The 14,965-nt window shown below is 46.0% G+C and overlaps 1 protein-coding gene across 1 annotated transcript in view; it reads right to left on the minus strand.

The window, feature by feature from the left end:
* LOC308517980 (acyl-coenzyme A synthetase ACSM1, mitochondrial-like) overlaps window positions 1-14,965 on the minus strand; it is a 47,321-nt gene that overhangs the window by 31,381 nt on the left and 975 nt on the right. The window contains exons 3-6 of the mRNA XM_081089549.1: window positions 8,053-8,263; window positions 4,750-4,957; window positions 2,045-2,185; window positions 10-169 (exon numbers count right to left, since the gene is read on the minus strand). Of these exons, the coding sequence (XP_080945675.1) occupies window positions 10-169; window positions 2,045-2,185; window positions 4,750-4,957; window positions 8,053-8,263 (720 nt within the window). The remainder of the gene's footprint in view (window positions 1-9; window positions 170-2,044; window positions 2,186-4,749; window positions 4,958-8,052; window positions 8,264-14,965) is intronic.

Here is a 14,965-nt window from a genome sequence, read left to right on the forward strand (position 1 = left end):
TCCTCTTACCTCCACAATGACCTTAGGGTCAAACTGGGACAGATGGTGGATGAAGACTGTAGACCCTGCTGTCCATGGTTCAAAAACGGCCCCCATGACAGCCAATATCCAGCCTGGATCTGACAGGCACCAGAAGACATCAGAGGCCTTCAGCTGCAGTAATTTCCTGCTGACTCCAAAATACAGTGGCCTCAGCTTTGTAACCACAGTTGCATTCCCACTCAAGGCACATGCCCGGGTTGTGGGCACCATCTCTAATCATTGATGTTTCTATCTCTTTTTCCCCTCTCCCTTCCTCTCTGAAACCAATTAAATATAATTTTAAAAAGTGCAAGTTTGAGTCCTGCACAGTCATTCATTAAAAATATAATAAAAAGTAATAATAATCAATGGGGGAAAAATATCCTCAGGTGAGGATTAACAAAAAATAAAATAACAGAAACAGCTGGTAGATGGATAATTGAATCCAGTGGCTACTCAGCTAGGTCTGAAGCATTTCTCCACCTTATTCTTACTGCTTCTGAGGGACCTCTGTGTGCATAACTCCTTGAGAAAAACTCAACTCTCCCATGAGGAACTGTGGCTTTGAAGAGCTCATCTATTAGTAGGGAGGGCCCTGGAGAGCCATTCACACTCCCTGTTCCCATCTCTCTGAGGGCTGTGGCACACCCGCAGGAAATTACACGCTAGGGACCTCTGTTCTGAGCTTCAGACCCAACTGCCCACTGAGCATCTCTCCTGGGATGTCTCTCGGGCATCTCCAACCCAGAGCATCCTAATCTCTCCTGCCTCCCGGGACTAATTCTTCTCCAGTGCTCTCTGTGTTTCAGTGAATGTCATTACTGTGCAAACTCAAAACCTGGGAGTCCACCTTGACTCTCCAGCCCCTCCTCCTTCCCACATTAGCCAGCACACCCTCCCATTCTAGCTCCTAAAATCTCAGACTTCTTAACGTCCTTCGTGTCCCCAGCACCTTGTCCAAGCCACCACCATCTTGCACCTAAATTATTCTAAGACCCTCTAACAGGTCTTTCTAAATCTATTCTTTTTTTCTAAGCCGATCTCCACCCTGCAGCCACAGTGATCTTTTCAAAATACAAATTGGATTAGTTCTCTCCCTTGTTAACAACCTTTCAATACCACCCACTGTTTTCCCAATAAGCTCAGTCTCTTCACCAAAGTCCCCATGACCCTGTGTGCTCTGACCCCACTCACTCTCTCAGCTCCTCCCATCTGTGCCTCCCTGACACCCTGAGCAGCAGCTGCTCTCAAATCTCTGTAGTTCTATGAGTGCTACTTGTTATATCTTTGTGCGTTTGCTTGTGTTGTTCTGACTACACAGAACCCCCCCTTCTCTCCACCCCATGCCTTCAGGATTTTTTTTGGTATAGTGTTATTGTCAGCACAGATACCCAGTGTCCACAAGACACCTTCTCTGCCCTCTGGTCTGGTTAATAAGGTACAAATTATATAGAACTAGGTGGAGAGGAAAAAGTAGGAGGGAGAAGATTGGTTTAATATTGATTAAATGATTAACCCAAAGCTATGTCTTCAGCCTCTACAATTATTTATTTTAGGTTAAAGGCAGTGGCCTGGTTCCAGGTATTACTTCTCCCAAATGGCTCATGATGGGAAACTCCACCTCTGTATCTGTTCACTTTACATAACTAGAACTTTCTGTCCCCCTCCCAGCAAACCTGGATGGAACCATTGACAAAGACACATGGCTTGTCATTTGTGGAGCTTGCAGAATGCCTGCTGCCTCCACCCACGTTCCCTCCACACCTGTGAAGGTGCTCAGGCAGGACCCCCTTGTCACTGGGAGGCTTCTGTCAACACACGCTTAGAAGTCCAGACCTTCGCCTGGGAGACCCTCAGTGGTCTGAACCAAAGAGAGCAGAAGGGAGAAGCAGGATAGACTCGGTCCTACTTAGAGCACCTTTCCCAACACACACACACACACACACACACACACACACACACACACACACACCCCTTGCCCCAGACTGTGACCCAGCCTCTAAGTTGCTGCCCTCTTTCCTACCTTGAAGGGAAGGAGTGTCGCAAGGAAAGTCCATGGCTGTGTTTTGCCATCTTGGGGAAGCCGGTGGTGCCGCTGGTAAAGAAGATGACCATTGGGTCCGTGGTCTTTGACTTAATACAGGTGTGATCTGGGGATGCTGATCTACAAAGGGATTGGACAGAAAAGGAGAGAAGTCAGGTCTCCTGGGTCCACCCTCAGGGTCAGCAAACGACACAACATGAGGCTCAAAGTCAGAAAACTGGTTTGCTTGTATAGATTTTAGAGAGAGGAAGGGAGAGGGAGAGACAGACAGACAGACAGAGAGAGAGAGAGACAAACATGGATTTTCTGTTCCACTTATTTGTGCTTTCATTGGTGGATTCTTGTATGTGCCCTGACGGGATCAAACCCACAACCTTGGCACTCTAACCAACTGAGTACCCGGCCCAGGCAGAAACTGGGGTTTTGCAACACTGGAGGAAGAACTGGTCTCCAGGTCTGAAGCATCTAACAGAGTTTATGGGTGACTTAGGTAAGAGGACTGACATTTCTTCTTTTTAAAAATGGGGAAAACACAGCCCGTTTTTTAAATGAAGAAATGTCAGTCCTCTTACCCAAGCAATCCTAGGAGGTTACTATGCCCAACTTGTCATGCTCTCTTTGTGGATGAGGAAACTGAGGCTCTGAGAGGTTAGGTAACTTGCCTGAAGACATACAGCCAACAACTGGCAGAGCCAGGGTTCAAACCCGGTGTGATGCATAGACTGTCCTCATACTCACACTGCTAAGCTTCCTTTCACACAAACTAAGTTTACAGGAATTTCACTCCATAACCTTGGTGATAAGAGGCAGGGTGAGCGGGGGGAGAGGAGTGGAGAAAGCAAGGGAGAGTGAAAGAAGATAGAATCAGTGGGCCTTGATTCCTGGGAGCTTCTACACAGTCTCCAGGGCCTGCGATGATTGGGTTTGTGGGGTTCCTCTGTTGTTCAAAGAAACTGAAGATCGCCCAAATGCTGGAGGGAACAGTGGCTCTTGCTGAGAAATGGTACCATCATGACGATGGGCAATTTAAAGGATTTTTCAACAGTATTATTTTTTAAAATACGTTTTATTGATTTCTGAGAGGAAGGAAGAGGTAGAGAGAGGTAGAAACAACAATGATGAGAGAGAATCATTGATTGGCAGCCTCCCACATGCCCCCCCGCCCCCCACCCACCTTGCTTGGAGCCTGCAACCTGAGCATGTGGCCTGACTAGGAATGGAACCTCGACCTCCTGGTTTATAGGTCAACGCTCAGCCACTGAGCCATGTGGGCCAGGCAACAGTATTATTTATTTAAGTTTGTTTTTTGAACTCTCTGACTTTATTTGTTTATTCAAATTATAAAAGGAAGTTTATCTAGAAAGCCACAGAGGTAGTAGAAGTGAGCCAGCTGGGCTGCACTGGCTCAGGACACAAGTTTGGGGCAGAAAAAAGGCCCTTGGAGTTGAGGAGAGAGAAAGGCAAAGGTAGCACCAGGGGAAGGCCAGGGTGTGCTCCCTGGAGGGAGAGCCCCAACTCTCAGACCTTATAGTCCACCAGAAGGTGTGACTTCACTGTGTTTGCCTTTTGGGGTTGAATAACATTTTACTTTAAAACGAGAAGGGTTACTTCAAGAAAACAAACCCAGTGCAACTTATCTATACTAATAATAGAGGAATATGAAAATTGTCCAGGATGCCATCACTTTAACAGTTACAACCAAACAGCAGGCTGAGTGGGACGACAAGGCCAGCAGGGGGGTTAGTGAGGGATGACCAAACGACTGAACAGCAGGCTATGTGGACGACCATGTTGGCAGCGGGGTATTTGGGGCGACCAGGCTTCCAGGGGAGGCAGTGAGGGGCAACCAGGCCGGCAGCAGGAGGCAGTTGGGAATGACCAGGCCGACGGGGGTGTGGTCAGTTAGGGGCAACCAGGCTGTCAGAGAGGGGCAGTTGGGGGTGAGCAGGCCAGCACGGGGGCCAGTAATGGGCGACCAGGCAGGCAGGGGGACAGTTAGGGGCAACCAGGCCATGGGGGGGGGGCAGTTGGGGTGACCAGGCCAGCAGAGAGGGACATTTGGGGTGACCAGGCCAGCATGGGGGGAAGTAAGGTGTGACCAGGTCGGCGGGAGGGGGCAGTTAGGGGCCACCAGGCTGGCATGGTGGTCAGTTGGGGGTGACCAGGTCATCAGGAGGGGCAGTTAGGGGCGACCAGGCCGTGGGAGTTGGGAGGGGGGCAGTTGGGGGCGATCAGGCTGGCAGGCAGAGGTGGTTAGGGGTTATTAGGCTGGCAGAGGGGGCAATTGGGGGCAATCAGGGAGGCAGGCAGGTAAGCAGTTAGGAGCCAGCGGTCCCGGATTATGAGGGATGTCCAACTGCCGGGCCTGATCCCAGGCCTAAACCGGCAGTCGGACATTCCCCTGAGGGGTCCCAGATTTAAGAGGATGCAGGCTGAGCTGAGGGGACCATGAGAGAAGCATAGAAGTGCAATGTCCTGATATTACAGATGAAGCAACCTTGGCTAAGAGAGGGGCAGGAAGTAGCCCAGGGTCACACAGCAGGTCAGGGACACAGCTGGGAAGAGGTTTCTGGAGCCAGGCCTGGTGAGCTTCCTACCACCAGCTGTCTGTCTACAGCACTTGGGTGCGGAGGGCCTTCTCCCACCGTTCCTCAGAGAGCACCTCCATCAGACCCGAAACTCACTGAATCAGAGATCGGAAGTCCAGCCACCCCTCACGGCTGTGGTCAGACACCAGGAGCTTGGTTTTCAGAGCAGGACACTCAGAAGCCACAGAGTCCACCTCCGGGGCAAGGGCATCTGTGGTCACGATGCTCTGGGCATTGGACTGCTTTAGTCGGTAGAGAATGTCCTTGGCCTTCATCTGGGTTGTCCCTGGCATGAAGATAATCCCTGGGGATGAGAAAGAAATTATCTGTTTCATTTCCTCTTTCACCACCATGGGCTTCAGGTCTGGCTTATCTGCATAGAAATCCCCTAACCTCTTGGTATGCAAGGCCCACAGTATCGCCCTGATTGGTTTGGCTCAGTGTAGAGAGTGTCGGCCTGTGGACTGAAGGGCTCCAGGTTCGATTCTGGTCAAGGGCATGTACCTTAGTTTCGGGCACATCCCCAGTAGGGGGTCTGCAGGAGGCAGCTGATCAATGTTTCTAACTCTCTACCCCCATCCCTTCCTCTCCGTAAAAAATCAATGAAATATATTTTTAAAAAAGACCTGCAGTATCAGCACCACCAAGCCACACTCCAAACCTACTGAATAAGAACCTGCATTTTTAAAAATTTTTATTTAAAATACATTTTTATTGATTTCAGATAGGAAGGGAGAGGGAGAGAGATAGAAACATCAGTAATGAGAAATAATCATTGATCGGCTGCCTGCTGCACACCCCCACACTGGGGATCGAGTCTACAACCCCAGGCACATGCCCCAACTGGGAATTGAACCATGACCTCCTGGTTCACAGGTCAATGCGCAACCACTGAGCCAAGCTGCATGGCCACATCCTGCATTTTAACAGGACCTCCAAGTGATGCCCACGCACATTAAAACTTGAAACGCCTGCCCTAAACCTGTCTACTCTAGCTGGGTGCAGCCAGTAGACAGGTGGGTCCTACTTTGCAAGAGTTTACATGGGACCTGGGAGCACAGATACAAGGAGGACAGAGTCTCTGACATCAGGAAGAGCTGCATCCCAGCCCCCGCTTTTCTGCTCCCACCACCTTCTCTCATCCCTGTGTCATTGGGAATCCCTTCTTTCCTTCATCCCTCACATCCAAATTAACCACATTGTCCCTTGTACCTTCCTATCTTCCCTCGCATCTGCTGTCACCAACAATTATTTCAAATATTTGTGTGCACCTATTGGATTCTAATCTCCCCACCAGACGCCTTGCCTTAAACTTCTGTGTTATTACCTGGGTAAGTTCCCCAGAGCATCAACATTCCCCTCACATTTCCTGTTGTTAGGACTAGAAGGCAATACAACCCTTGTCAGCCATTTGGAAGCTTCCCACCAGAAGAGAACCAAGACCAGGAAAAGCTTGCTGGACACCAGGAATCGGGCCATGTAAGGAACTGGAATTGTCCTGAAGCCCCCTGATCCCACACCTGCATTCCAACCCCATTCCAAGCCCACCAGCTCAGCCCCCAAACCCACTGACCACAAGAGATTCCCACCCGTGATTGTACATAAAGATGAAGATCCTGCTCCTGGGTGCCCACCAGCCCCTTGGCTCCTGGCTGTGCAGCACTTCCCTTTGGATATCCCACCCCCACCCTCCTTTCCTTAAATAAACCCAGTTTTCTTTAATCACTTCTGAGATGGACATTTAGCCTGCCTGCCCACCACGTTCACCTTCACTTCTCTTCACTAACACCTGTGTCCTCTCTCCAGGAAAACAGCACGCTCCTCATTCTGACTCTGAAGACGTTGTCCACGCTCCATCTTTCTCTCCCACACCTCTATTCTCTATTTCAAAATGGCCATTCACATAGGCAACTCCTGACTCTAAGCCTTAGCATGTGCTAAGCCCGTTCTTGGAATTCCCTTTCTCTGCTTCTACTCCTCTTTAGCTATGCTTTTCCCAGAGGGCTCAGCTCACGTCTTGGGTTTCTCATGGGCCATCTCTTAGCTCTACAGGTGACATGGCTTTCTTATGCTCCCTCTATTGTTGCTATCAACGTTTGATTCCACAGGAACTAGATGGATTAATCCACTATTATATGAGGAAAAAAGAGAGGGAATATATAAGCAAGAGCATGAACAGACTGTTGTGTAAACATGTGATTTAGCTGAAGTGATTAAAAAAAATCCATGAGTCCCATTCTGATTCTAAATTAGATAGATAGATAGATAGATAGATAGATAAGCAATTAAAAGAGAAAGGGAAATATCTCCAGAAGAATGCTAACTAATGAATGTAGAGGGGTGATATAAACAGAAAATCCTCATGTAAAACCACCATAATAATATTCAACTCAGTCAAGAATCATCAGGGGATACTCAAACCACGGGGTGAAAGACAGGGGGGAGCAGGATAGACACTAGTCTCATACGTGTTACCCCACAGACTGCTTACGAGTCAGGAAGAGAAAAGGTGCCCTGACAAAGCTGAATACCACCCTTCCAATGAGATTAACAGTATCACTGATGGAAGAGAAAACAACTGCAGAGACCCCTCAGGTGATGCACCGACAAAGATACACTGTCCTCCCAGCACTCCTGCTAAGATGTTTTAAGATGAATATAATCATGAAGCAAGAGTCAGAAATACCAACTGGGGTGCACATCCTGCAAAGCAACTGGCTTAGTCACTTCAAAATGTCATCGCCGTGCAGAAAAGGCTAGAGAGCCCTTCCAGATTAAAGGGGACTGAGAAGACATGACAACTAAATGCAATGCATGATCCTCAATTGGATTTTGGACTTAAAGAAAGAAGTGGCTGTCAGGGACATGGTGAAGGCAGTTGGGGACTGTTGACTATGGATCGCTATCAGGTAACACATATTGTACCAATGTCAGACTTCTTGTTTGATAAGCCTGCTCTGGTGATGGTGAAGGCAATGTCTGTGACCCAGGGTTTATGGGTATTTACATGGTATTTAGGGGTGTCACAATGTCTGCAACTGATTCTTTACTAACTCAGTGGGGGCTCCAATATGGTAAAAGGTTCACAGTTGATGAATTTCAAAAAAGTAATAATGTCTGAGACTGTGCAAGAGAAAGTGTGTGTGTGTGTGTGTGTGAGAGAGAGAGAGAGAGAGAGAGAGAGAGAGAGAGAGAGAGAGAGAAAGAAAGACATTGCGTTTGAGCAAAAGTGAGTGTGAGGGAGAAAGTGAGGGATAAAAGGTAAAATATGTGAGGGAGTCTGAGAAAGAGAAAGACTGTGAAGAAGAAAGAATGTAGGGAAGAGGAAGTACCTAGTGTTCCAGGACCAGTTGGCTCCAGGACATCCCTAAGGTGTCTACGGGTCTCTGAGTCACTGACCTGTTCGGATGCAGCCCACGGCCACCAGCCACCACTCAGGCACTCGGGGCAGAATCAAGGCGAGACGGTCTCCCTGCTGCAGGCCACAGGTCCACGTGAAGACGTTGGCTGCGCGGCAGGTGAAGTCTGTCAGCTCTCGGAAACTCCACTTCACTTCGTCTCCTTGGCCGTTCACCCACCACAGGGCTGGGTTGGGGCCTCTCTTGCCTTCCTGGTCAAGATCACACACCATGTGTTACTTCCTGCTTCAGAGGAAAAAGGAACTTATTTCCCCAATCCACTGTCACAGTCACATTCCAGTGTGAGCATAGCTCAGGAACCGAGACCCCATTTTATTTTATTTATTATTATTATTATTTTTAAACCTCACTCGAGGATATTTTTCCATTGATTTTTAGAGAGAGTGGAAGAGGGAGGGAAAGACCCATTGACTTTTAGAGAGAGTGGAATAGGGAGGAAAGACAGAGAAAAATATCGATGTGAGAAACACATAGATTGCTTGCCTCCTGTATGGGCCCTGACCAGTGCCTGGGCCAGGGAAGACCCTGCAATCGAGGCATGTGTCTTTGACCGGACTCGAACCTGGGACCCTTTGGTCCATAGGCCGACACTCTATGCACTGAGCCAAACCAGCTAGGGCCTAAGACCTCATTTTAAATCATTTAAAGTGCCAAGAAAAGTTAGGGTGTGATCTAGCCAACTTCTTCTGGTCTACTGTAGCCACCTCCTCTCAAGTCATATAAAACCATGAGTAGTTTCATGTCTCCTATTGAAGACTTAAAGCTCCATCCCACGTGTCTTAATTCCATGCAGACAGTGTGTTCCTCTTTGTGCCCCAGCATTCTCATCTAGGAAGCGGGGGCAATATTACCTAGAAGGTCCTGAAGTCTAAATGAGTTATTTAATGAGCAAAGTATACATAACAGTAGGTGCTCAATAAATATGACTATTATCATAATTGCTACACAATAGAAGAGGCTTATTTAGGCTCTGAATATTTTGTGGAATTAACTTTTAAAATTAAGTGACATCTAAAGGTGAAATTCATAAGAAGCAGACTGGGAAGGTCCAGACCCCTATTTCTTTAGGGAAACATCAAGTAAACAGACTAAAATGGCTTTGTTGGGGCTCTTAAAACAGTCAAGGATCTGCAGCAACCAACAAATGCCCAAACAGCTAAAGCCACACTCAGAAAGCAGGGCATGTGACGTTTGTGTTCACTTTTTAAAAAATATATATTTTATTGATTTTTTACAGAGAGGAAGGGAGAGGGATAGAGAGTTAGGAACAGCGATGAGAGAGAAATATCAATCAGCTGCCTCCTGCATGCCCCCTACTGGGGATGTGCTCACTTTTTCACCCCCCTTCTCTGATGTGGTGCCCCAGGGTTGGGAGGACGTGTTGCCAGGTTCCAAGCCCCTTTTTGGGACAGAAGGAAAAGAGTGAAATTAATTTGCAATATTCAGTGAGAGTGAGATGTAGCTGGAAAGGAATTTACTTATTTATTTATTCATTTATTTATAAATTCCCTAATAAAAAGTAATGTTGAGTATCTTTTTGTATGCTTGTTTGCTGTCAGTGTGACTCTAAAATGAGATGTCTGTTCAGAATCTCTTGCCAATTTTCTAAGTGGGTTGTTTCTTTTTTATTGTTGAGTTTGAGTCCTTTGTATATTTTGGATATGTCTTTTTTTTCCTTTTCTTTATATATCTTTATAATTATTATTATTACTAGAGGCCCAGTGCATGAAAATTCATTCACTGGTGGGGTGTCCCTCAGCCTGTCCTTCCCCCTCTCACAGTCTGGGAGCCCTCAGGAGCGGGAGGCAACCCGGCGATCAGGGGAAGGCAACACCTTATCAAACCTCTGCTTCTGCCACTGCTGGCAGCACAAACCTAGGCTGGCTCTGATTACCTGAGCCTCGGGCGGCCCTGAGTGGCTGGGCAGCCACCATCTGAGGCTTGTCTGTGCCTCGAGCTGGCCCTGGGTGGCTGGGGGGCTGAGGGGACTGGGGGACTCCAGAGGCAGGCCTGGCCTTGCCACACTCCTGCCGCCCCGACATGGCTGAGGGGACTGGCACCACCATCTTGTGGCTGTGGGCATCACCATCTTTGAAGGTGTGGCAGTCAATTAGCATATTCCTTCCTTATTGGCTGTGGGCGCCACCATCTTTGTGACTGCATGAGGGTCAATTAGCATATTCCCTCTTTATTAGATAGGATTATTCAAATTTATCTAGGAATATGGTTTTTATAAGCAATTGAAGATAAGTTGTTATTAGATTAAAATAGATTTCTATGACTTTAAGACGTTATATGTAATATACACAATTCACAGAATATACATAGAAGGAAATGAGAAGAGAATCAAAACATATCACTACAAAAAAATCTACAAAACACAAAAGAAAGCTGCAAAAGAGGAAATGAGGAACAAAAATAAAAGCTATGATATCAAGAAAACAATTAACAAAATGGCAGTACTAATTCCTTCCATGTCAGTAATTACTTTAAATGTAAGAGAACTAAATTTCCCAATCAAAGACAAAGATTGGCAGGATCTAACTATATGCTGTCTACAAAATTATAGAATTAATAAAACCATTTTTTGCAATAAAATGCTAACAATACATCAATTTCTATAAGCAAAACCATATTTACATTATAATTCAAATTTAAAAATAATTATTCACTTATTCATTCAATATTAGTTAGATCTTATTATTTCTTAGGCCCTGTTCTTAGACCACAAGGATTTAGGCAATACAGAAACTTATGAGCAGAAAGGTTCTTATAAACAAAAAGATTTCTTCAAATTTCTCATCACATTTTTACTCCCTGAATGTTAGCACTGAAAATGGTTTAGTGTATATTTTTCCCGCAATTCCCTCCACCCCCCCCCCCCCCACACACACACAGATGCGCAAACATGATCCTTTGACTCAGATGATTGGAACCAAAGAATGTAGCTCATCTGAGATAAGATTAATATATGTGCATATATGTGCTGCTCCAGCATGGCCAACAGTGAACCTGAGGAGGGGCAGTGAAGGATTGAAGAAAAGACAGACAAAAGAATACAGCTGGGGCTCTGTGGATCTCCCATGCCTGGATGAGGAAACAAAAGACCCAGCCTGCAAACCAATGCTTTATTTTATAGTCTGATTAAAACAAGGGTAGATTAACATGTATACAAATGTTCTTGTTTTGGCAACACCTGCTGCACCTCCCACAGCCCACTAGCTACTTAGGAAGGAATTAGGGAGGGCTACAAGGTCAGGCTTAATTATGCTAGGAGAGCTCTGCCCCCCAGGCTGGGACTTGTTTGTGGCCCTGCCACAGGTCAGCCCGAGGCTTGACCCTAGAGCCGCTCCCTACACATATACATGTGTGTCGTACAGCTTTAAAAAAATCAGTGCTGTGAAAAATATTCTTGCCCAACAGGTTAAAGAGTATTAACAAGTATTGATGACAAGTTGTGCACTGCTTACATACAGGGAGCCTAGTACAGTACACAAGATTTCTGCAGGATTTTAAAAATGATGGAAAAGCTAGTATATCAAGTAGAAAACAATTGTTGCTCAGAATTCAGTCTGTGTTAGATCCTAACTCCTGCACCTTGAAGAAGATATAACTTTAGTAGTCATATATTTTTGTGCTAAGGATTAATTTGATAATGTGATGTTGACATGAAGCTGTTTTTGAGAGGATAAAATACAACCCTTAAACTGGATTTGAAACTTAAAGTTTTAAGGGGTGAGATCTGAAACCAAGGGATATTGAGAAATAGTTTTAACAGATAAAACACCAAGTAAGTAACTGAGCAGTAGAAAGAAATGAACAGCACCGGACAGTGTGGTTAGAGTGTCTGCCCTTGCTCCAAAGGGTTTCGTGTTCGATTCCTGGTTAAGGGCAAGTACCAGGGTTGCAGGTTTGATCCCGGCCGGATACCAACTAATGGATGTGTCTCTCACATATCCATGTTTGTCTCACTTTCTCCCTCTCCTTTCTCCCTCCCCCTCCCACTCTCTCTAAAAAAATAAATAAATAAAAAATAAAAAATAAAATAAAAATAAAAAAATTTAATAGAAAAAATATCCTCTGGTGAGAATTACAAAAAAAAAAAGAAAGAAAACAAAAAAAAGAAAGAAACAAACAACTAATCCACAAAAACATTATGCTGAGTAAAAGAAACCAGACACAAAAGGGTGCAAGAGCAGGTCAGTGGTTGCCTGGGGCTCAGGGTGAGGGTGGGAGAGGATTGGCTGAGGAGGTCAAAAGAAAGCTTTTGGGGTAATAGGAATAGTCTAGAACTCAGTTTCAGGTGTACAACCTAATGATTAGACATTTATATAACTTATAAATATAACATTGTATGTCAATTGTAATTGAAAACAATTTTTAATGATAAAAAATAAAGCCCTGACAAGTTTGGCTAAGTTGTTAGAACGTAGGCCTGTGGGCCGAAGGGTCTGGAGTTAGATTTCCAGCCAAGGGCATGTACCTCAGCTGTAGGTTCATTCCCAGACCCTGACAGGGCAACTAATTGATGTGTCTCTCTCTCACATCAATGTTTCTCTCTTTCTCCTCTTCCTGTTACTCCCTTCCCCTCTCTCTAAAAAATCAATGGGAAAAAATATCCTTGGGTGAGGATAAATAAAAACATCCAAGTCACAATAAAACAAACAAAACCTTCACACATGTGAGTTTACTGCAGGTAGAAAAGGTTTGTTTCATATTCTTTTAAATTTTTGTTTATTGATTCATTTTAAAGAGAGAGGAAATGAGAGAGAGAAACATTTGTTCTTCCATTTATTTATGCATTCATTGGTTTATTCTTGTGTGGGCCCTGATCAGAAATCAAACCCACAACTGTGGTAGGTTGGGACGATGCTCTAACCAACTGAGCTACCCAGCCAGAGCCACAAAGCACTTTCTTTTGTTTTATAATGAATTCTTTGCCAACACACACACACACACACACACACACACACACACACACACACACACACTCACACAACACACTCAGGAGAGGGCACATAAAAATGTTGGATTTCTAACTCAAGACTGTTAAGTTTTCAGGGAGGTTCAGGGAGCAGAGTGGACCCCAGTGGTGTGCCATCTGCAGAGTCTTTAATAGGAGCAGCACCAAGATCTGTAGATTGTAAGGCAGGTTTCAAATTAATTTACTCCACAAACGTTTGTTGAGAAACTTGTCAGACACCCCACATCCCTAGAGAGACACTGATCATGCTTAAGGCAATTGGAAAAGTGAAACAGACAGATCAGAAGAGCTGTGAGAATGAAAATGAATGGAATGAGGGTGCTGGGGGGACAGTGGGAGATACGGAGGAATTGACAGTGACTGATAACAATGATATAAAACCCAACAAGAACAGGTATTCCATGGGGAATCCTATTTACTTGGTGGTAATCTCCATGGGTGGATGCGTGAACTAATGAATAAGAACTTTATGAAGATAAATGGGAAAATGAAGTGCTGGGCTCAATTCCTTCTCTCTACTCCTCCCTCTCCCGCCCATCTCACGGTCCAAAAGGTCTTCATCAGATTTTTGGTTTGGACAGTAATGGAAGTAAATTCGTAGTCTGAAGGAAAAGATTCAGTGTCATCAGATCATGAGACCACGTTTTAAAAAATTATTTTAGAACTAGGCAACCTGGACCCAAATTCTGCTCCTCAACTTAGGCATGTAATTTCTGTAGGTAATGTAAAACTCGGATCCTCCGTTTTCTCATCTGGGAAATCCTATCTAATAAAGAAGGAATATGTTAATTGACCCTCACGCTGTTGCAAAGATGAAGGCACCCACAGTCAATAAGGAGGGAATATGCTAATTGACTGTCCTGCTGTCAAAGATGGTGGTGCCCAGATCCAATAAGGAAGATGCTACTTGACAGTCATGCCCTCAAAGATTGTGTTGCCCACAGCCAATATGGAGGGAATATGCTAACTGACTGCAATGCCCTCAAAGATGGCTGTGCCCACAGCCACAAGATAGTGGCGCCCAGTCCCCTCAGCCCCCCAGCTGCCTAGGACTGGCCCAAGGTGCAGCCAAGCCTTGGATGGCAGCTGCCCAGCTTCCCAGGGCTGCCCTAGGCTCAGGTAACCAGGGCCAGCCAAGGCTTGCACTGCCAGCAGTGGCAGCAGCAGAGGTGTGATGGGGCGTTGCCTTCCCCTGATCACTGGGTTGCCTCCCGCACCTGTGAGCTCCTGGACTGTGAGAGGGGGCATCTGGGTTGAGGGAACCCTCCCACCCCCCCAGTGCATGAATTTTCATGCACCAGCTTCTAGTGTGGATAATAAAAGTGCTCCTCATAACCAAGGCTCTATTTTCCTGGGAGTTCTTATGGAAACTCAGAGAAAGGAAAAAGAAAGAGGGAGAAGAAGCCCCATGAAAGGCATATAAGCCTTGAACACTAACACGTGAATGCATATGTTAAATTCATGGGAAACTTAAAATTCTATCTCTGACTGCATTGCAAGTGAATTCTCTCTTTGTACAGAGATAATGTTGGGTACCTCTTCACACTGTGATCATCATCAGCTGGGACTTAGTAGCTGGAACACCACCCATTGTCCACCCCAGCCCCTGTGGTTGACATCACGGCTCCCCTTTTGGTTTCAAGTGCTTGGTTTCTTCTGAAGAGACCTGTAACTCTAGAGGCTGCAGGGACTGGTTTCTCTGGACAGACCCCAATGCCACACCCAAGTAGGAGTTGGTGGCGAGGCCTGCAGTGGCCTTCCTCTCCCCACAGAGGGACGGCTGACTGAGCTCTAGGTGACAGGTGCGCAGGGGCACCAGCAGGGGGCCTGTCCCCATCCTCTGAGTGCAGCCTGAAGTTGAGCCCCAGTTTGATGAGCTGAATCCCAGTTAGGCTCACAGTCCCATTAG

Source organism: Myotis nattereri (assembly GCF_964212035.1).
Source record: "Myotis nattereri genome assembly, chromosome: 4".
Lineage (NCBI taxonomy): Eukaryota > Metazoa > Chordata > Mammalia > Chiroptera > Vespertilionidae > Myotis > Myotis nattereri.